Source organism: Mixophyes fleayi, chromosome 10 (genome assembly GCF_038048845.1).
Source record: "Mixophyes fleayi isolate aMixFle1 chromosome 10, aMixFle1.hap1, whole genome shotgun sequence".
NCBI classification, from domain to species: domain Eukaryota; kingdom Metazoa; phylum Chordata; class Amphibia; order Anura; family Limnodynastidae; genus Mixophyes; species Mixophyes fleayi.
Window position 1 is genome coordinate 34,794,057 of NC_134411.1, and position 23,954 is coordinate 34,818,010.

At 39.9% G+C, this 23,954-nt stretch overlaps 1 protein-coding gene across 1 annotated transcript in view; it reads right to left on the reverse strand.

The window, feature by feature from the left end:
• Positions 1-23,954, reverse strand: part of PTPRJ (protein tyrosine phosphatase receptor type J) — a 64,661-nt gene that overhangs the window by 11,811 nt on the left and 28,896 nt on the right. Inside the window, exons 9-20 of the mRNA XM_075188682.1 lie at positions 17,870-18,148; positions 15,560-15,697; positions 11,693-11,903; positions 9,840-9,958; positions 8,341-8,428; positions 5,813-5,857; positions 3,926-3,937; positions 3,748-3,838; positions 3,457-3,547; positions 2,616-2,689; positions 2,383-2,517; positions 1,668-1,787 (exon numbers count right to left, since the gene is read on the reverse strand). Of these exons, the coding sequence (XP_075044783.1) occupies positions 1,668-1,787; positions 2,383-2,517; positions 2,616-2,689; positions 3,457-3,547; positions 3,748-3,838; positions 3,926-3,937; positions 5,813-5,857; positions 8,341-8,428; positions 9,840-9,958; positions 11,693-11,903; positions 15,560-15,697; positions 17,870-18,148 (1,403 nt within the window). The remainder of the gene's footprint in view (positions 1-1,667; positions 1,788-2,382; positions 2,518-2,615; positions 2,690-3,456; positions 3,548-3,747; positions 3,839-3,925; positions 3,938-5,812; positions 5,858-8,340; positions 8,429-9,839; positions 9,959-11,692; positions 11,904-15,559; positions 15,698-17,869; positions 18,149-23,954) is intronic.

Consider the following 23,954-nt stretch of genomic DNA (forward strand, 5'->3'; position numbering starts at 1 on the left):
AAACCACAAATTAAAACATTTTAACATCACAGTACACTCCGTGGGGTCAGGTCAGAACCAAACCACAGAGATACAAAACAGCAAATGTCTCTGCATTCTGTGAAAATTGTTATAGTGTAACTAGCAAACAATGAGACACGGGATAGGGCTTATGGGACTCATACATAGGGTTTTAAGGAGTCCGGGACCGGAGCTCTCATGAAGCACGTCCAAGTAGCATGGAGTCAGTCCAAGCCACTTCACCATGAGTGGAGATTTCTACCATAATTGCCGGCAATGTTCGCGGTGCGAGGTCTGTGCTCCACCTCGCCAGCAATTGAATTCCCCTCCAAAAATCAGATGTACGACCGACTCTAAATGTGCCTCTATATGAACAAAAACAAAACACAAGGATGGACTTTTCCTGTTGATGCCAGACTTGGTTAGCGTGAGTAATCCCAAATAATAAGGGTTGCCCTGGTGGGATATAGGTACTAGTGTCACAAACTAATCAATCATTCATGTAGTACATGTATGTGCTCTCTTGGGTCATGCATAAAAATATACCAGCACATCTAAAGCTGGTACATGCAGCGCTTGTTGTTCTAGAACAAAGAGCCTAGAAAACATTCTTCACTTGTCGTCTCTGACAATTAAATTACCTCTTTCTCACTACAAAGATCTGTGAATATAAATCTATCTGATACATATTGAATTGCACATCAAAAATGGTGACTTCAATATGTAAGAAAAGTAGAATGAAACAGATAGAGGAATATAATTAAAGTATTGTGAAATGTTCCTTCTGGTTAAGCCTCATTTGTTACATTGATACTAATTATTATAACAAGTGCAAATTTTTGTATTGCAACAAACACAATTAATGCTAAAAAGTGTACTTGTAAATGCACCAAGCTGATTGCATTCAAGAAGTGCGATGACGGGATTCCGCCATTATTCTAACACACGGCTAATGAACAGCGAGCTTTCCTCTTGGATTGATTGAATTGCAATTGTCTGCCCACAAGCAATCACCTTGCAGTAAACCTGTCTTATTACACTCTGCTATGTGTGTGACAGAGAAAGAGACATCAATACGACAGGTGTCTCACTAAAAACCTGTCAGATAATGACTTGCGTTCTTACAGACATCCCTCTATATTATAGCTGGTTTTTCATGCCATCACTTCATACTGTACATATACATATATATATATATATATATATATATATATATACACACACAGCATCGAGGCTATATATATATGATGCTGATGGCCAATAACGACCAGTTGCTATATCCAGTCTGCTTATTTTGCATTTAAATGATTTATAACAGCAATAGTCTGTGTAAGGAAATGAAAGGTGCAATGGCTTTTGAAGCTTTACACTATTTTGTACTAACAGTAAACTTCGCACTGAATAAAGGAATTCATTTCATCTACACCTGTTTCTTGCTGGCAAATAATTATTTCTGTACCTTTCTACACCAGTGTTCTATAGATTTATTGTAGTGACTCTCTCTATTGTAGTACAAAGTATTGTATTGTAACACTGCTGGTCTCTACTGTTCTATTGAGGTGAATGGGTGAAGCTGCGTCAGACCTTCTTTGACATGGCCATATAAATGCAGGTGGGGGATTTACACTAAAGTCTGCTCCATCGGCACACCCAAGTCTGATACTCACATCTGTTACTGTGAAGTCCCTGGTTGTCCAGTCTGGTAGAACAGCTTCATTGGTCATAGCCACTGAGAGGTTTTCATAGACCCTGCTGCTCCTTGTGGGCCAATATTCCTCGCACTTTACCTATAACATATCCCCGGACAGTCATAATCAATTCAAAATGAACAATATAGTTACCATTACTTAAAGTATACTCATCCCCTGCAGAATGTAACATAACAGTTCATGAGGTACCATGGTCATCACTCTGGTGCAGCTATTGTATGAACCGATAGTCATAAATACACAAATCAATATACTAGAACAGGCCGGTCCAACCTGCGCCACACGTGTTGTGAAACTACAAATCCCATAATGCCCTGCAAGCTATCGGCTGGCAGTCTACAGGCAAAGCACGCTGGGGCTTGTAGTTTCATAACACCTGAAGAGCGACAGGTTGGCCAGGACTGAACTAGAAACTCGCTGCATCACTGACACACGAATACCCAGTGCCTCTCACCTCGGTGATGTCACTGATGCCTAGTGGATGGACAGGCTGCATTCTCTTGAATATTTATTGAACTCACAAAATGTCTGCCTCCACTGAGCTGATGGGTTCTAATTTAATCACATTATGGTAAATCTAAAATATTCAAAATGTTGTTCACCTAGCTGACAGCCTGACGTTACACACGTTCATCAGCTGTAATTCTCACACATACATTAAGTCATTTTGTACCTTTCCGAGCTCGACGCATCTTGTTAGCATGACAATAGCTCGGACGTCTTTCTCCCAAATCATGCGCCAGAAATCATTTAAGGTTTGCGGTAGAGGTCCCTGTGCTGCAATAAACTCTTCCGAGTGACTGTAGCCCTGAAAAAACAAGCAGCAGCAGTGTAAAACAATACTATATGGATATAACGTCAGACTTATCAGGACACATAGTTAGAATATTTATCTAAGTCACTTACAGGAATAAAGTTTGCATTAATATAATCGTTTGCAGGGTTCCCGGGACTGGACAGTATAACACGAGAAGCATCATCTAATACAGAAAAAGAAAAATATGAGTGATTACAATTTTCCACCGGCTACTAGCTGCAGACGGCTTAGTCATAGCAATAGGAATGGTCTTTGTCCATACATTAATGTGTTGATATAGTGAAACGTTCCTTGTGCTCTATGGATGGGCAATCTTCCACACCCCAAATATGAATGAATGACATCTTCTTTGAGCCCCTATTAGCTGGCAGGGAACGTATTTCAGGAACAATTGAAGGGAGCCATTGTTTAAGACCTTTGTGGGCCTGGACATATGCCCATCATTCTCCACCCCTGATGATATCACACGTATCCCTTGCTACTAAACCATGACAACAAGTTTTTTATTCTAAGATTTTCAGCAACGCTCTGGGGAAAGGGATAATGGAGAAGAAAATGCAAAAATTACCACAACTCTGAAGCTTTTCACACGTGCAAAATCCATAACAGCCAATCAGAAATCTGCTTTCAAACCCCGGGAGAGGAGGCCTTTCTCCAGGATCACTAGGAAGTGGGAGGCACGAGTGCCTCAATGACGTGGTTTGTGACGAATCGTGTCATTCTGCCCCACCCCCATAATGAAGCAATCGCAACATGTTGCCACGAGAGGCAGGGCCAAAAATGACACCTTGAACTTACCACGTGTCCTCCCCTCCAGAATAACACATTCAGACCATATCCATGTAACAAGGATAATGTCCTTGTTCATTACATGACATTAGTTAGGCACATTTACTGATTGCTTATAATGTAGGCCTGGGTCATACTTACATGGCAACACATTGGTGTATCTGTTCTTTTCTCTATTGTCTGGATTCTCAGCTGCTTTTTTAGATTGTGCAACACCGACACGTCCAAATTTCTAAAAAAAAATATAAAAAAACACCGTTCAACTCATAAAAACCATGATCCGTGCATCAAATTAAATGAAATTTAAAACGATAGTGACGTGTTTTTAGAAATATAAAATAGGTATATGGAACATCGCATAACTTCAGAGCCACCATCGCTTGTTATAGCACAAGCTCCCTATAGGGGGCGCTGTCTCTAATAATAACACACCTCATATTCTTCACTAAATCCCAGATTGGAGTCTGCGCTCTGTTTCTCAAAGTGTCTCGGAAAACTAATGGTGCTCATGGATTGAGACGATCTGCAATGATAAAAAAGTGTAATTTACAAACGTCATAAGGCAATAACACAATAGATTCAAGTGCTTAATATAAGGCTGATTACTTACTTTTTCATTGATCTTTGTGGGGAAAGAAGAGACATAGATTATTAAATAAATCAAAATAAAAACAAAAAGTTACATATATAGAATACACCTAAATTAAGCCAATCTACACTGAACTGCTTAATATTATTTCTTGAAATTAGAAATCATTTATTTATATATACAGCGGGTGAAATAAGTATTGAAAACATCAACATTTTTCTCTGTAAATATATATTTAATGTGGCAATTGTAATGTCAGCAACAACCCTTGCAATCCACATATGCAAAGAAATCAAACCATAGATGTCCATAAATTAAGTTTTGTGTAATAATGTGAAATGACATAGGGAAAAATTATTGAACACGCTTCCTGAAATTTATTTAATACTTTGTACAAAAGCCTAAAAGCCTTTGTTGGTATTGACAGCTTCAAGACGCCTCCTGTATGCAGAAACTAGTTACATGCATTGCTCAGGTGTGATTTTGCCCCATTCATCAACGCAAATGTCTTAAAATCTTGAAGGTTCCGTGGGCTTCTTCTATGAACTCTGATCTTTAGTTCTTTCCATAGATTTTCAATTGCATTCAAGTCAGGTGATTGGCTGGGCCATTCTAGCAGCTTTCCTTTCTCTAAAACCAATTGAGAGTGTCGTTGGCTGTGTGTTTGGGATCATTGTCTTGCTGAAATGTCCGCCCTCGTTTCATCTAAAGCATTGTGGTAAATGGCAGCAGATTTTTAATCAAGAATGTCTCAGTACACTCTTCCATTCATCCTTCAATGATGTTCCATATGCCAGTACCATGTGCAGAAAAACAGCCCCCACACCATGATGTTCCCACCTCCAAACGTCACTGTTGGTATGGTGTTTTTGGGGTGATGGGCAGCGCCATTTTCTCTTCCAAACATGGTGTGTATTATGGCATCCAAAGAGTTGAATTTTGCTCTCATCTGACCACACTCTCCCAGTATTTCACAGGCTTGTCCAAATGTTGTGCTGCAAACTTTAAACGAGCTTCAACATGTTTTTTCTTCAGCAAAGGAGTCTTGCGTGGTGAGCGTGCATACAGGCCATGGCGGTTGAGTGCATTGCATATTGTTTTCTTTGAAACAAGTGTACCTGCTAATTCCAGGTCTTTCTGAAGCTCTCCACAAGTGGTTATTTTCACTCCTCTGTCAGAAATCTTGCGAGATGCACCTGGTCGTGGCCGGTTTATGGTGAAATGATGATCTTTTCACTTCTGGATTATGGCCCCAACAGTGCTCACTGGAACATGCAGCACTTTAGAGATCCTTCTGTAACCAATGCCATCAGTATGTTTAGGAACAATAAAGTAGTGACGGTCTTGAGAGAGCTCTTTACTTTTACCCATCATGAGATGTTTCTTGTGTGACACCTTTTGCAATGAGACACCTTTCTATAGTCCCATCAGTTGTGGCTGAACCAGCTGGCAGGATTGCTTTCTAATTACTGATAGGTTCCAGCTGGTGTCTCGCATTTTTGCACCTCCCTTTCATGTGTTCAATAGTTTTTCCCTGTGTCATTTCACATTATTACACAAAACTTAATTTATGGACATCTATGGTTTGATTTCTTTGCATGTGTGGATTGCAAGGGTTGTTGCTGACATTTGGTGTAAATTTCATTACAATAGCCACATTAAATATATATTTACTGAGAAAAATGTTGATGTGTTCAATACTTGTTTCACCCGCTGTATATAAAGATTAGTAACACACAAGATATATAATTCCTCCCTAAATACAAATATTTGTTTTGGATTATCTCTTTGATTTTGGAGCGAGTGTGCAGAGATCTATTACTGGGATACTCTTCTATTTTCTTGTAAAATAAAAAAAAATTCTATAAAACATTTTGATGCAAAATGCCACTATAACAAGGCGCTTACTTGAATGTGTCAATGTGGGCTTCTGCTTTCTTCTCCCCACCATTCCTGTAACAAACCAAATGAATAATATAAGTGCATGCAATAACTGTTCTATATGCAGAATAACTGATATGTCTATATACGCCTGCAGAGGATGGCTGGAACAACTACAATACAATGTTAGATTGCCGAGAAAGGGGTGGGTGCCATCCTGTGGGATTGAGGAAACCACCCTGGGACATGACAGTGTTGGGATGTTTTAACAATGACCAGCTCCCATTTCCAATGTCTGCTGGTGAATTGCAGTTGATTTTTGTTGCATGAGTTACAGTGTGTTCGGATTAAAGTTCAGGTGCTTTCAAGTCAACACTGACAGTGACTCTCATTCAGACATCAGTGTGGATCTATGTTCAGAGTAAAGGGAGTCTAAGGTGCAAAATGGGGGCTCAAGATCCTAATGAATGTTGCAAGGAACCAGAGAGATGCTGAGAGTATGAAAGCTTAATGTAGGAGACTGGAGCAGGGTAAACTTTGGCCTGTACATTAGTAAGAACAGGGAACAGAGTAGGTGGGAGAGGTGAGGAGGTAGGGTTGGTGTTTTGGAGTAGTGGATACAGTAGGAGAAGAATGGGGCAGGGAGGAGGAGGTTTGAAGTAGGGGTATAAGTGGCCTGGAGAGTCTGTATTTGAGTGAATACGTGAGGGGTGTCTGTGGGAGGGGTGTGTCTTGCGATGTGTATTTTGAGATGTTTGTGTGTTTGGGGGAGGTTTGTGTACACGATTAAAGCTGTGTACATAACATGGCCTATTTTCAATTTTTGTCATTTGCTTTAGTATAATGATACTGGTTTATTTCCTTATTTACATAGGTCAAGTGAATTATGTGTCCTGCAATATGCAACTGATGTAGTGGTTAGCAGCACCTATGAGCGGGTGTTCAGATCATGGCGTCCTATACCGGGCTGTGTAAAGAAAGGATGCCTTAAATATTATCCTGTCTATGCTCCTTGCAGGCCATTTAAATATCTCATTAGGAAATAAAATCTTATTTTTGGCTTTTTCCTCTGTGTCTGGTGCTCATAAACATTTGTACCATTGTGGCGTACATAGCTTTGTAGAATGGCCTGCAAGCAGTTGTGTGATATTGCAAAACAAAAAGAAAAGTGTGAGCTTTGTTGCACTGTGTAGCTTGAGTAACCCTTATTGTATAAAAGCAAAATAATCTCTTTCCATTTTACCAGAAAACTATTCCTGCTGAACACACGTTACTGTAATCATATCCCCACTACTTATCATGTGCAAGGGTCAGTACATCACTAACAACTTCTCCTCCATATTCACCTATATAAGTGACAATAGATTCTCGCTTATATCAGCCCACATCTCAATAACTCACATATATATGTTACAATTTATGCACTTTCCAATTTTTTTTTCATTAAAGATTCCAAATAATTTTTTACAGAAAGTAGTAGAGCATACCCCTCAATTGCCCCAATTTAGGCGGGAAAGTTCAGATTTGAGGGCTATGTCCTGCTCCCCCGTCCCGCGACACCTCAGCTGAGGGGTATGTCTTGTTCACTCAGGGGCGGACCCAGACATTTGTCCTACCCCGGGCGATTTTAGGGGGGGGGGGGGGGATTTAGGCCCCGCCCCTTTCTGTATTCTAAGGCTGCCGACAGCTGCACAGTATGTGCAGGTCCGTTCAGCAGTGAAAGTGTGCTGCCCCGCTGCTCTGATTGTGTTTAAAACACAATCAGAGCAGCCGGGCAGCACACTGTCACTGCTGAACGCACCTGCACAGTGTGCAGCTGTCGGCAGCAAGCCCCTGGTAGGGGGGGCGATCGCCCCGATCGCCCCCCCCTGGATCCGGCACTGTGTTCACTGCTGCTCTACATAACAGCTATGCGCAGAGAAGGGAAGGGAGGGTGGTTAAGGGCACTGTCCCGATTTGAAGACCCAATGTTGGAAGATATGGTGGAATGCAGAAGTAATACTTTACTTTTTAAAAGAGCTGCAGTGCAGAACATTGAACATTTTTCCTTTAAACTTCATACTTTATATCTAATGATTACAATTTTGAAACTCAGTTAAAAGTATCATGATCGCAACACAGTACACTGCTGCCACCTGCTGGCTGCTAAGATGCATGTTGTATTGAATATGCGCAGGTAGCAACATTGATTGCCTCAGGCTTCTTTAAAAGATTTTAAGGAATACAGATAAATGCAGTAAATATAATTTTGAAATGTACTTTTATATGTTTGCAGATTAGGAAGTAAATATTGGTGTAGGTTGTGAAATAAGCAAATTCACTTGTGAATATTAGTTGATTATATACAGCGTAGAGAAATTCAATGTTTCTAGGATTATGAAAATTCTCTTTAAGCAGCAGTTATGATGGAAAAAATGAGTGTAGTAAGTTTAAAGTGTACCTGTAGTGGAGGCAGCCTTTTTTTGGTTGAAACAAAATTCAGCCTATTAATTCAGTAGGAACTAGTGGCATCACTGAATCATAGGACATTAAAACATAAATGCAAACTATGTTACCTTCTTTTCCGCCAGATAAAAAATCCAATTATGCAGATTATAACAAGAATGCCCAGAATGCATCCAACCACAGCTCCGATAATCACACCTGATAGAAACAAACAAGAAATCAGCGTTGCTGTGCTCTAATAATGTAAGGCAGGATAACGGTGTATTATATCTAGTAATATATAAATAATCAGAGAGATAATCTAGTCTCCAGACAGAGAGTGAGTCAGAGCAAGTAAGAGGAGAGAGTGAGTGAGGAACAGAGAAAGAGAGTGTGAGAGAGAGTGGGATAGAAAGGAGAGAGAGATATGGAGAAAGAGAAAGAGAAAGAGAGGGTGAAAGGAGAGAGAGTGAGAGAGCGTATGAAAGTGAGGCAGAAAGAGAGGGGAAAAGGAGAGAGTGAGGGAGGAAGAGGAGAGAGGGAGAGAAAGAGCCAAGTCAGAGTGGATTCTATTCATTCTGGAGGAATTAGGAGGGCTTGTGCGAGTAGGAAAGGGTTTGGCCAAAGGGGCACTTTTTCATTTTTTTGTGCTGATTATTTCAGTTGGAGTCTGACCTAGAGTTTGTGTGGGTTTTTTTTTCTGTTGCTACAAATTTTAAAATGTGGAAAAGGCAGAAGCTTGATGGACAAGGGCCTTAGGGGCTCCGGTCCATTATACTGGGACCATTGGAACGGAAATCTTCTTCATTACTTCAGCCCCTGCAGCCCTGGGGCTGGTGGTGGTTTATTCCCCATACAGGCACCAGCCCTGCACTGACCAGCCTGGGGCTGGTTTATACTATGACAGTGGTCCTCACTGGTGGTCTAGTGCTGGGGACATGGTTGAGGATTTGGTGGGGGCAATGCTGCCCAATACGTAAAATAGTGTATTTATTTCTGCAAAAGGTTTTGCCTGTCTGGCACTAGACAGGTGCCATCTTATCAGGCACCACAGAGCGCAATCTCAAATTGCATGTTTAATTCACAGTTTCAAGCATGCAGTCTGCAGTTTGGACTTTACATCACAGACGATGGCATGCAAACCGTACTATAGAGACGCTCTCGCTGGCCCTGCTTGCAGTAAGCAACCTGTTGTGTGTTTTGTTACAAATGTGGGGCAACACTCGTCTTAAAGTGAAAACTCTTTATTTACTCTACATTTTGGGGACACACTTTATCAAGACTACATGACATTGTGGTCCTAATAAAGTGGATCTGCGCGTCTTTATAAACGTCAAACAGATAAGCATCACTCTGTGGTAACAGCGCGAGTACAGAATAAGCTTTGCATCCAGCAAAAGGCTGAAATCAGATAACAATGATTTGCAAATCATCTTAATATACTGTAAATGGGGGAATATTAAAGTCAATGTATTAAATAGTCAGCTTTGTGTGGAACTATAAGTTCCAGCATTCTCTGCCAGAGAAATGTCACACTTTTTGCCACGCATGCTGCGACTTGTAGTTCCCAGGGCTGGGAGAGAATAGCTGGGTCTTGCAGTCCCACAGCAGACGGACACTTGGTACTTACTTGGATTCTGAGGTGTTACGATAGCTCCGGAATAAGGGGCAAATGTACATAGACTCTGTTGTGGCACAATGGTCCCACTTCCATCATACGCAATCGAGGTAAAACCTGCAATGCCGATCCTAGCAATAGATTTCACAACATGTTAAAAAGACAAATAATAAAATGATACAAATAAACAAAGGAGGAAGAATCGTCTTCACATACCTAGAACAGTGAAGGGAGATTTATTACTGCCGGTCTTAATTCAATAAAGGTTTTTAAATGTAGTTAGTGATTGTTAAATAGTATCATTTATTCAATGCCCACATACTTGCCCCATGCTTCTGTATCCTATCTACCGAAGCCCTCTAAGGGGCGTATTCAATTGTCAGCGTTAACGCTAACAATTGAATACCCCCCTAAGACTTGTGATAAATGACAAGTGACATTCATTTGTTAACCATACACAATATTGTTTGTAATTGTCCTGTATTTAGGCAGGCAGGGTCCTCACCCCCTATTATTTCTGTATGTTTATGTAAATATCTATAAACATACATGATTATCCCCATGTGTACTACACTATACTGTAAAGTTACTATGTGTCGGGTAGTTTGGTTGTCCTCTGTTTATAGGCTTCAGGCCTCTTCTTACTTTGTACTAAGTAAGATGTTGGCTGACATCAATATTTACTTTATATAGCGGAAATGAAATGAAATTTGTTAAACTCAACTGAATTCTAAAATCTTAAATTGGGATAAAAACAATAAATGAATGACAAATGACTGCATCCCTGTAATGTATGTCCTTACACTGTAAGAAACCCTATTGCATGAAGTGGGGAGCAGCACAACGTAGTCACCAGCGTTCCATCTTCAGCACAAGTTTATTCAGAATCCGTTCATTAGAGAATGCGGTTACGGATTGGTGACTGGAGTTAGGGATTCGGGTCAGAGATTAGGGACCCAGATCAGTCTTCATATACAATAAACAGGTGAATTGGAGCCCAAATGTTAATCCTCCGATGAAGATATGTAGCACAGTTACATTCATAAATCATAACTGATATATTTAAGCACCTTTGTGGGGTAGCGGTATTTTCCTGAATAACTGAAATCGTAAAACAAGAGGATGCTCTCTAAAGCTGGTGAGGGAGAGCTTGGGACTTATATAATAATAAAGCACAGTGGCTCAGTGGTCAGCACGTCTGCCTGACAGCACTGGGGTCATGAGTTCAATTCCTGACCATGGCCTTATCTGTGTGGAGTTTGTATGTTCTCCCCATGTGTGCGTGGGTTTCCTCCGGGTGCTCTGGTTTCCTCCCACACTCCAAAAACACACTAGTAGGTTAATTGACTGCTATCAAATTGACCTTAGTCTGTCTCTGTGTCTGTGTGTCTGTGTCTGTGTGTGTGTGTGTTAGGGAATTTAGACTGAAAGCTCCAATGGGACAGGGACTGATGTGAATGAGTTCTCTGTACAGCGCTGCGGAATCAGTGGTGCTATATAAATAAATGGTGATGATGATGATAATATAAACATGCTTTGGAAACCCTCTAGTCTAGGATGGGCCAACCTGTGGCCCTCCTAGTATTATGAAACTACAACTCCCAGCATACCCTGACAGATATCGGTTGGTAGAGCATGCTGGGGCTTGTAGTTTCTCTATAGCTGGGTAGCCACAGTCGGCCAGGCCTGCTCTAGTCTGCCCAGATCAATTAAAAAAATGGGAGGACTTGGTCTTCATTTGTTGCTAACATTTCAAAATGATCAAAGTAATTTGAGTGTTTGAGCTGAAATCATATTTCCTTCCCATAGTAAATTGTAGTATGACCTATATGCTGCTGCCCTGTAAAATGAAAATATATAATTACCAATATGATGATAATGGTTCCAATGGGCCATTTACATAAGGTCCATTTCCAGTAGAATCTCCAATTGTTACTGTTACAGGATTTGGACTAATCGACCTCCTACTCCTTCCTGGCATGTTTACTATTTTAGCAACATAGGCGTTTGTGTTCTTATTCTTGTAATCATTGTAGGTTTTGGACAAAATGCTTGAAGATGGTGTTTGACCTTCAACTGTGAGAAGAGACCGGGCATGAACAAACAGTAATTAGTAATGTCACATTTCCACATTGTAGTGAACTGTTTGTAACGCTAATGAGAAGTCTGATTACTACATGTGATCTTACTGAACACGTTGACAAGCTGTAAAGAAACGTATGTCCAACTAAAAAAATACTGAAAATTCCTAGGCGCTAATATATTGGAAAATCTACAATTTATTAATATTACTATGTAACTCTAATTTGTCGCTCCCCAATAGAGGGGATTATGCCACCTCCTAACACAGCAAATAGATCTTTGAAAAAGTCATTACTGAGTGACGAAACGCGTCACTTTTGGCTACTTATAAGGAACCTAAACCGTGACTTACTGGATCTGAGGATTGGAACAAAATACCTTTTTGGACACCATTACCCATCTGCCTATGTGATTCTATTGAGACGACATTCAGCTACAAACATCTTGCCTTACCCTGAAGGGATATTCCTTTAATAAGACGGCTATTAGTGAGTACAAGGTTTATTTGGCTGCGTCTAGCAGTATGTGGCCGAAAGGATCCCTTAAAACAGCCACTTATTCTGCACTATATTAACCCTTGGATCAGCATGCTAAGAGGGGGAAATTAAATGACAGAGTTCCTTTCTACTCATATATTTGCTCAAGTGTGGCAGCTATTCATTTATGGTTATACACCCTCCATCTTTAATACTGAGTGAGCACGAGACAAAACACCAATCATTTGAATGAGATGATTATTTGCCTACAGATCCTTTTGGGCTGCAGTAGAAGAAAGGATTTATTTTCTTATTCGTATGAGGCAAGATTGATCGTTCACTATTGTGATTATTGGCGGGTGTACCGGCCACCTGCTATTAGACTTTGGTCGAATGTAGTGATCACATCTCCACTGAATGTGGGATACTGCAGTATAGGACATATATGGTTCATATTATAGGTTTCTCTTTACAAGCAGGCCCGGCGCTCCCATTAGGCAACCTTAGGCAGTTGCCTAGGGCGCCGGGACCTGCAGGGCGCCGCTGACTAGATTTTAGAATCTAGTCAGCGGCTTGGGAGAGAATAGCACCGCCGCTGTTTTTTAATTGTCCGCGGTCCTCTTCAGTATGATGCACCCGGGCTGTCCGGCGCATCTCACACATGATCACTGATGTCAGTGAGTATATTTAATTTTTATTTTTTTTTATTATTAATTTTTATTTTTTAAAAAAGGGGTACCCAAAGGTAAAATCCTAAAGTGTGGAGGCAAAAAAATGTTGGGGGTGGGATTTCATTATTATTATGCTCTATTTTAGATTTAAAAACTATGGTGGATAAAATAATTATTGCTGCAAGTCAATAATAGAGTATGACGTGCCAATAAAATAATTATTTTATCCACCATAGTTTTTAAATCAAAGATAGAGCATGAAGTGCCAAATAATAGTCATTTTTCTCCCACATAGCTTGAAAATCAAATATAGAGCATGAGGTGGCAAATAGTAATTTTTCAATGGTATAAAAATGATTACTTGCCACGTCATACTCTATATTTGATTTGCAAACTATGTGGGAGAAAAATGACTATTATTTGGCACTTCATGCTCTATATTTGATTTAAAAACTATGGTGGATAAAATAATTATTTTATTGGCACCTCATGCTCTATATTTGACTTGCTGCAAGTCAAATATAGAGCATGAGGTGCCAATAAAATAATAATTGTGTCCACCATAGTTTTTAAATCAAAGCTACAGCATGAGGTGGTAAATAATAGTCATTTTTCTATGGTATAAAAATCACTATTGCCATGTCATACTCTATATTTCATTTGCAAGGTATTTGGGAGATAAATTAATATTATTTGGCACTTCATGCTCTATACTTGATTTTCAAACTATGGTGGACACAATGATTATTTTATTGGCACCACATGCTCTATATTTGACTTGCTGCAAGTCAAAAATTGAGCGTAAGGTGCCAATAAAAGTCATTTTCTCCCCCATACTTTGCAAGTCAAATATAGAGCACGAGGTGGCAAATAGTAATTTTTCTACAACATAAAAATGACTATTTGCCACCTCATGCTCTATATTTGATTTTCAAACTATGGTGGAGAAAATGACTATTTGATTGGCACCTCATGCTCTATATTTGACTTGCAATCTATGGGGTAAACTTCTACACCATAGTTTGCAAGTGATGCAGAGGGGGGTGCAGTGGTGTGATGCAGGTGTTCCGAAATCTAACACCTGGATACCTCCCCTCTAGAAATCCTGTGTCTGCAGTGGAGTCTGGACAGCGTTCTGCATCAAACATCACGGCATCTGGACCGCTGGAAAAGGTAAGGCTAATTTTTATTTATTTTTTTATCACAAATGCACACAGTTGAGTAGGTAAGTGTCTGTGAGGCAGGTATTTGGTGTGTTCGCGAGGGGTGGGGGCGGTATCTTGAAATTTTGCCTAGGGCGCTGAGAACCCTAGCACCGGCCCTGTTTACAAGTCGTATGTATTTGAGATATTGTTCCATATTAAAATTGGTTTTAGATTGATTGTATATATTTAGAATATATCACAAGGTTTATTAGCCTTTTGGTTTGATATATGGAGTAATGTCATGTATTTTAATAAAGTGATATTTTTGTAAGTACAACCCAGGTGTTTGTGAGAGTCATTCTGCCATATTCCTCATGTGTATGTGTATAATTTTTTTTTTTTACTGTTGCACATTATAATTTGGCCCCCCTGACTGTCTATTATGTTTATAATGAAATGTATTCTTAGTTTTCATAACAGAGGCAGCTGGATTATCGACTAAGACAATATTTATTAGAATATAGCTTATTAATTCATTAAGATCCAGAAACGGCACTAATTAAGTTTTTCTAGCACTTGCAATATGTAGCAATTGGACAACACCTTTAAGTGTCCATCTTTGGCCATTTCGGAAGAAAAAGAGGTTGTGATTATTGGATCAGCTGACAGAATGGCCCCTCTGTATGTAGATCACATATCCACTTTAAAACAATACATACGTTAATACTATGGATTCAAAAAGGGTGACTGATTAATACATTAATATTATAGGAAAGTAAATAAAATGTGTGCAGCTTTGATTGTAATTTTGAAATCCATTTTTAAAGGTTTTCTAAACAACTAAACAATTATAGCATAAAACATGTATATTCCAAAACACTGGAGGGTGTCTGATGTGTGGTCTCCTCTTCCTTTCACAGATTAATGGTGACTAGCAGAGGATGAGGAGCCAAGATGAGATACAACGCACAAGGCTGGGGCGACCTAGTGTAAATGTACCTCCTACATGGTCCATAATTAATGTTTATACCGTTCCCTTACTGATAAAAGTAGAACTACATGAATAAAATATAGTCCTTTTTATTACGGATATGGACAATTGCCATGTTCTGACTTAGTGAGGGAAAATTATACTTTTATTACACGAACAAAGCCCTACACTTATCAAGTTGTCTGAACTTGCAACTGAAACCATAAATTACCCTATTGTCTGTGTTACTTATTTGTGATTCATTTCTTTACATGTGGTTTTCCTAAAATAAGGTGATTCGTTCCCTTCATAGGTGCCCTATTCATCCTTCAGTCTGTTTGAAACATCGAAGTAATAAAGCAAATAAGTGATTATACTAGATCCTTACCATTCACTCCAGATACAATCACAGCATAATACTTGATGGGTCCATTTGAATTATCAAACTCAGAAAAAGTAAAAACAATAGTGTTATAGGAAGGAGGATTAGGTGTGACAATTGGTAACATTGTTGGTTGTATTGGTGCTGAAAGAGAAAAATGAAAATATCAGCATCACTTTATTTCTGCTGAAATGATCTCTTCCTTTTGAAAATTTCAGCAAGAAACACATCTACTTGGTTGCATTTGTGCAAAGACCAATAGGGGGAAGGACTTGGCAACAGATTACTTGATTTAGATCTGAGGTTTGAAAGAGTGGGACTGGTGGGTGACCAATAACCTGCAACACCATATTCACAAATGTGTAATGTAATCTTTAAAACTGCTACAGTCATAAACTCAAAAGTGATTATAATAATAGAAAATGGCTAAAAGTAACTCAAGCTGTTTATGTACTTAAAGTGGACAGAGTAATACAGAACTTTAATACACGATTATGTTATTTTATGTGATATTTGATTTTTTTATGGTTTTTACATCATAAATTTGTTGCTATTGATATGTATTAAAATAATTTTTATAGTTAAATCCACTCCTCTAGCATTGTGTTTGGTACTTGATTAGTCCCAGCGCTGTCATATTTATGCTATTTTTTTGCTTGCTTTGTCTCACTACCCTAGACAGCTGCATCTCTAATCAAGTTGTTTATTCATTTATTCACATTCATTTGTTCATTTATATTTTAAGGGTATAATTTCTATATTATTTGATATATAACTGTTGTAATTAGTTCATACAGTGCGCCATCTAGATCGTTTGTGTTCAGGTACACAGAGGAAAGGTAGTGCAGCAGTAAGCCATAAATTGTAGTCAATAAACAGGCCAGGTTGGATACACACAGAAGTCTGCAGCACAAGGGTTAATCTAGAAAATAAAGTCAAGCAAGCCAGGAGAAATTCACTAGGAACCAGTAAAGCGCAGGGGAAGCCAGAAGCAGGGTGTGTAACCTGCTGCTCTGACACAGACAGTGTGTTACAGTGTATCTTCTATAGTGCAGGGAGTTTCTAACTCCCCACCCAGAGTCACATGATCACAGCACCAAGCAGGAAGTAAACAAGTGGGTGATGCAATGAGGAGTGTGGAGCAGGTAAGTTCTTACACATGCAAGTCAGAAACTGTATAAAAAGCTGTATTTTGTATTCCAACTGGTATTACATCTCTACTTATAAGGACCCTTAACAGCAATAAACCATCACTCCTTTCAAAATTCTGAATGATGCCTATTGTCTGCTGTATTCTTGTGACTAACAGCTAACATTATACCTTGTTCCCTGGCTGCCCTGTGTTACACCCAGTATCTTGCATTTAACGCTTTGGCTGCTACCCAGCAGTCCTGATCCACAGTAAGCGAAGGAATAGCCATAGTAACCAGAAAAGAGGTGCTGCAGCAGCTATACCAACTACCAGACGTAAGAAGTCCCAGGTTCCAGTGATGCAGCTTGGTGATGGCAGCAACTATCCTCCTACAACAAGTGCGCAGTTGGCATTCGCAGTCGGCGAGTGTCTGGTGGCACCAGTAGGAGTGCTCAGTAATGGCGGCACACTGACACAATGACACCCAGACAAACAGTAGTATGACTCTCAAAAGGAGACCGGGTGGCAGCGTTAGCCCATACGGTCACTGATAACATTTATATAGACTCTCCGACATGCTGACTTAATGTCGTATATGGCTAAATAAAAAGGTATATTACATCAATCTACATGTCTGCTCAGTGCTAATCAAATTCATTCACAGTCTATTCTATTATAGTAACTATTGGTCCTATAATAAAAGGACACCTTAATCCTTGTTCTTGCCCTGAGACTCACGGTGTGAATGGTCAACAACACGTTTTTAGAACTGCCCGACGTAACAGTAGAGCTGGATGGTAGACAGAACTGAAAGTTACCAGGAAAAGGGGGGAGGAAAGTAGCTGTGTTTCACAGAGAGTGAAGGTCAAAGAGAAGTATTGTTATTCTGTAAAACATACTCTATACAAAGTGGGAGCATTAATTTATAGGTTGTATTCTCAGAAATATTGGGTTGGAAAACAAAAAAGGCTGGTTCCACTTTCAGTAAGCAACATGTACACTATAATATACAGGAGCTACTTGAATTATATGTCTAGCGTAAATTTAGATCCACAGGAGAAATATGTAGATACAGTAGGAATAAAAAATGAAGCCACTTAAGTAAGTGAGGAGACTACAGATCGACATCACAGTGATAACATTGCTTTCTCCGATTGTGTAAAATAGATGGATAGGTCACTTACCTGCTACTAAAGTCTGACATTGCATCTGCACCACGTCACTGGATTTTTCACATGACAGAGTCGTCAAATTAACAGTATAGTTCGTATAGGGATTTAATCCAATCTTAACATATGTTTGTTTAATAGAATTACAATTGACAATAGGATAAGGCTCATAGGCGGTTGTTCTGTTAATCACTGCAAACATGAAGCCGGTATATATTCCTTCTGGACAACCCCATGTGAACGAGAGACTGGTTGAAGTTGGTGTACAAGTAAATTCAGGCACAGGGGCTGGAACTAAAATAAAAACAAAAAACACAAAAAAAATGATTTATATAATTGTATCATAGTATACTGCACGACAATGTTACATGGGGTGTATATAAGGGTAGCCACACAAATGCAACCACAGACACTGTATAAAAATGGAGTACATAAGCAACCAAAGGAGAGAACTTTACATTTGGAAAATCTACAGGAACAGTCTATAGCTCATTTATTATTCAAAATGAAATAACAATTAGTAACATTCACTAGGAACTAGGGACATCGCTGAGACATGAGGCTACATTCTCATAAATGTTAATCCAGTCCACAAAATCGCTGCCTCTACTTTGTGTATGTGATGGAACTTTACAGTCGCTGATAGATCCCACAACAGAGATAATGTCCGTGTGGGGAACTGTCAATTCCATGGACCATTCACTCACTCATGCTCATATAGATGTATAATGCTAGTTTTATTGGTAGTGGGCACAGTAGGTCTGTATTTGTGGAAAAGCCACTCAGACCAGGGCATAGGTTGGCAGGGGTTTAGGAACGGTTCTCTGCTCACATTGCACAATGGTTTATTATACTAATAAACCATTATTTACATATGATCAATTTTCACAGTTTTTTTCATTTACTTATTGGGGTTCACGCAGAAAAAGACGCACACATGATAAAAGCACATTTACATGCATATGTTCAGTGGGACATACATCACTAGCATTTGCACCAGGTGTACATCAGAAGTAACAAGTGTCTATAGTTACGCTCCAACATAGCATAGAAAAAGCTTAGAGAAAGCACAGAGATGGGGCTTAGTAGTAAATGCAAAAGTCTGTTTATCTTATGTGTACACAATATAATGATGCAATGAAGTGTCATAAAAACAGAGAATACATTTTTAGTTAACAATAAATGTGAATGTTGCATTTACCATATAATATGAAATACAAACAAAATAAACAAAAATACAAAATAAATTAAATTCAATTAAATACAAACTGTTGTTGTCCCCTTTAAAAATCAAATGGGAATTGTCTTTCCTGCAGTAGTCCAAATGGAAATATTAATTAAGTAATGCGGATACATGGCCGTGACTTCATATAATATAGCAGCTACACTAATGTTTTAAGTACTATCAGCTAGAGAAGTTAATCCGCAATCAGAAATGGCTAGATAGTGCTGCTGATCATCAGTGTGTATCGTTGCCGCAGTCATCCAGCACACACAAGAGATACACCTCATGACAGCACAGAGTATAGAATTGGACATCTCAGCTGTGCTGGATTGGCCAGTGCAACGAGAGAACAAGGCTCGTGGGGTTTATCAACTACTACAGACGTTTTATCCACAATGTCTGAAGAGTTGTTAGCCCTATAACGGTTGCCTTGATCAAATAGGGGATTTCTAAGGACACATGGACTCCCTAGACATCTTGAAACATCTCTTCAACTCGGTGCCCATACTCTAGTATCGCAACCCCAGTTGGGCCTAAACATTTGATGTTGGCACATTAGAGGGTGGAGCAAGAGCCATCCTTTCCCAGACTGCTGACAAAGATGTCCTTTATTCCTGCATCTTCTTTTCAAAGAGGTTCACTTCCGCCAAGGTCAACTATAACATGGGAAATCGGGAGTTGATGTCTTCACTGAGTGGAGGCACCTTATTTAGAGGGCCAGATTCCCTATCCTCACCGTCCACAAGAACCTACAGTTTATTTAGGGGGTGAAGAGGTTGAGTTCTCAGCAGGCATGGTGGGCACTATTCTTAATCAGATCTGACTTCATCCTAACATATAGGCCTCGATCCAGCAACATCTCCCTGTTCTATCCCAAATGATCCATTATGGATAGTGAAGCCACTATAACTCCAGACTTCGTTCTGGGGACATCCATCTCTTTGGGGTTGCTGGATAGTGTTACGGCTGAATGTACTGCTGACTATCATAAGCTTGCAGAACGGTGTAGAGGTCTTCACCTATAGCAGCCGCCTTTCCCGTAGAGCTCGTAGCACTCACAGGTACTCAAATGCCCCCAGGTCTTAAACTCAGTGTAGTGCAATCTTATGAATATCACTGTAGCGAAGTATAGGAGGTGATGACAGGAGATAACCATAATCAGAAACAAGCCGGGGTTCGAGGATGGAAGCAGACAGCGAGTTAAGATTCAAGCAAAAGGTCAGGGCCACAAGCAATAAAGCACAGTCCAGGAAACCAGCCAAAGGTCATACACAGGAAATCTAACCAGGAATCAGAACACTATACATGAGCAACCAGGAACTGAACGCTATAACCAGCAAAGGTTCAGTGAAACTGACAGGTATTTAAAGAAGGAGGAGCCAATCAGGGCAGATGTCAGATTGAGCTGCAGATGAAAGGAGTTCAAGTGATCACACTCAGGCTGAAAACAACACTGCAGCAGACAGAATGAAAACAGCAATTACCTGCTATTTCTAACATTACCCCCATTCCTTGATGAGGGGTTAAGGAACCACTTAATCTAGGCTTATCAGGAAACTTCTGATGAAAAGCTCTCCTTAAGTCATTGGCATGCAAGTCTCTAGCAGGTATCCAAGATCTTTCTTCAGGACCATACCCCTTCCAGTGGACCAAGTAGTGGAGTTGACGTTGTACCCATTTGGAATCAAGAATTTTCTCAATCACATATTCTGTGTGACCATCCACACTATCACTGGAGCAGGTTTACTTGGCTGTTTCCTGAAAAACCTCCAGGATACATGAGCCGGCTTCAATAAGGATGCATGGAATGTACGTATCCTCAATGATTTGGGCAGATCCAACAGAAAAGCAACTGGATTAATTTTCTTGATTAATTTTAATGGATCAATGTATCTGGGTCCAAACTTAAAGGAAGACTAACAGAGCTTGATGTTCTTAGTGGAGAGCCATACTCTGTTCCCTTCCTTGAATTTACATGGATGTCTGAAGTGAATATTTAAATAACTTGGCTCGAGATGCAGCTTGCTTCAATGAGAAGTTTATTTTTTTCCATATTCTCTTCAGAGAACAAGCAATGTGTCCGATCTCTTATGATATCAGAAAATGAAACAGACTTGGGATGTCTTCCATAAATGCAGAAAAATGGGGCATAACCAGAGGAAGAGTGTGGTGAATTATTGTAGGCAAATTCCGCCCATGGCAGATATTCTACCCAGTTGTCATGTAATTCAGAGATATAGCATCTTAAATATTGTTCCAAAGACTGGTTTACCCTTTCCGTCTGTCCATTAGTTTACGGGTGATAGGTTGAATGTCTAGCAAGGTACAAAATTAATTCCAGAACTGAGCCACAAATTGAGTTCCTTTGTGTGAGACAATATTAGTGGGTATACCATGTAATCTGAAAACATTTTGAATGAAAAGAGGAGCCAAAGACTTAGCAGAAGGTAACTTCGGTAACGGAATAAAGTGAGCCATCTTATTAAAGCGATCGACTATCACCCAAATCCAATTACACCCTTTAGACACAGGCAAATTCATGATAAAATCCATGGAAATGTGGGGCCATGGAACACTGGGCACAGGTAAAGGGATCATCTGTCTCATGGGTAAATCTCTGGGTGTTTTCACCCTGGAACAAATTTTGCAGGACTGAACAAAGTCTCTTACGTCTTTCTTCACAGAAGGCCACCAAACATATTGAGAGAGCAATTTAATAGTCTTAGTGATACCTGGATGTCCAGATATTTTGCTGTCATGGACCTAAGACAACACGGACTGTCTCAGAGCAACTGGCACAAACAACAAATTGGGAGACATGAAGGCTGGTGTGTGATCCTGAACTGCCTGCAATTGGGTTGCCAAATCCTAAGGCAGCCCTGCCTCTGAGAATTTCTTAGAAAAGAATGCACAGGGGTTTACCTTCCCATCAGAACTGGACACTTGTGACAGAACTGCTCCTACTCCAACATCACAAGCATCCAGTTCAACTATGAAAGGTAGCTCTGCATCTGGATGTTTAAGTATGGGAGCAGAAACAAAAGCCTTTTTAAGAGTCTCAAATGCTTTAACAGCTTCTGGCGGCGATAACGCTGGATAAGCTCCTTTCTTAGTCAATTGAGTGATAGGTGCCACAATTACTGAAAAATTGCGAATGAATCTCCTGTAATAATTGGCAAACCTGAGAAACCTTTGGATGGCTTTTAGGTTACTAGGAAGGCTCCTATCAATAATGGCTTGGACTTTGGCTGGATACATAGTAAATCCGTTGGCAGAAATTAAATACCCAAGAATGCCAAAGTGGATACTTCAAACTCACATTTCACCAACTTGGCAAATAGATGATTCTCTCTGAGTTTCTGTAGGACCAAACGGACTTGTTCACGGTGTTGAGACAGAGATGTGGAATAGATCAAGATGTCATCTAGATACACTATGACGAATTTACTCAGATAATCAAGCAGTACATCATTGATCAAGTCCTGGAACATGGCTGGTGCATTAGAAAGAGCAAATGGCATAACATAATACTCGTAATGTCCGGAAAGAGCATTAAATGCGGTCTTCCATTCATCACCCTTCCGAATGCGTATCAAATTATATGCTCTACATAAATCTATCTTAAAAAATACTGAAGTACCTCTTAACTGATCGAACTGAGAAATCAATGGCAGAGGATATTTGTTTTTTATGGTGATCTAATTCAGACCTCTGTAATCAATGCAAGGTGGTAAATCTCCATCTTTCTTTTTGATAAAGAAAAATATGGCACCAAGAGGTGATCAAGAAGGTCTAATGAACCCTTTTTCAGGTTCTCAGAAATATAGTCCTCCATGGCTTTGGTCTCTTCCACAGTAAGAGAATATATAAACGAGTCTTAGGAAATTTACATCCGGGCTGAATATCAATAGTGCAGTCATACGGGCGATGTGGTGGTTGTATATCTGTAGCTTGTTTGAAGAAAACATCAGCAAAATCTTGATATTGCAGTGGTAGTGTAAGACCTGGTTTGACTGAAGCCATAGCAACCTTAACAGTTGTTGCTAAGCATGCCCCCTGGCAGTCTTTCCCCATGCCACCAGTTCTCCTGTGAAGCAATCAAGGACTGGATTGTGCTTGATAAGCCATGGGTTCCCCAGAATCATAGGGTATGTGGGTGAATGAATAAGATAAAATGACAGGGATTCTTTATGGAGTGCACCCACTGTCAGGGTAACAGAGCTAGGACTCTCTATTACGCTTCCACCCTAAAAGTAGGTGCCCATCCAAACCGCAAACAGGTACTGCAACTTCTAATGGTTGGGTAGGAACAGCAAACTTTCGTGCCAGAGATATATCTAGAAACTTTCCAGCTGCTCTGCTGTCCACGAAAGTTAGGACATCAATACTCCCAGAGGCCAGGGAAATCTGTGCAGGTAACTGGAGGGAGTTTTTGTTCTATAAAAGGTAAAGGCCTAGGTGAACTTTCCTTGTATCCCCTGTCTTAGCTGAGTTAGAGATAGAGAAAAACTTCTGCGGATGAGATTCCTTTTCCAGTCTTCTTTCATTTATTCGCCGATCAATGCGAATTGTCAAACACATAAACGACTCCAAAGAATCAGGAGCTGGATATTGCACCAATATGTCCTTTATTAGTTCAGAGAGAGAGACCAAACGAAACTGACTACAGAGAGCGGAGTCATTTCAGTCACAATCAAAGGCCCATCTGAAGGAATTCTGTACAGTATTTTTCCACAGAACGACGTCCCTGTTTCAAAGAGCTAAGTTTAGACTCTGCAGAAGCGACTTTATCAGGATCGTCATACAGGAGGCCCAAGCCTTGAAAAAAGGAATCTGTTAGGGCACAATCCAAATGCCCAGGTATAGATATCCTTG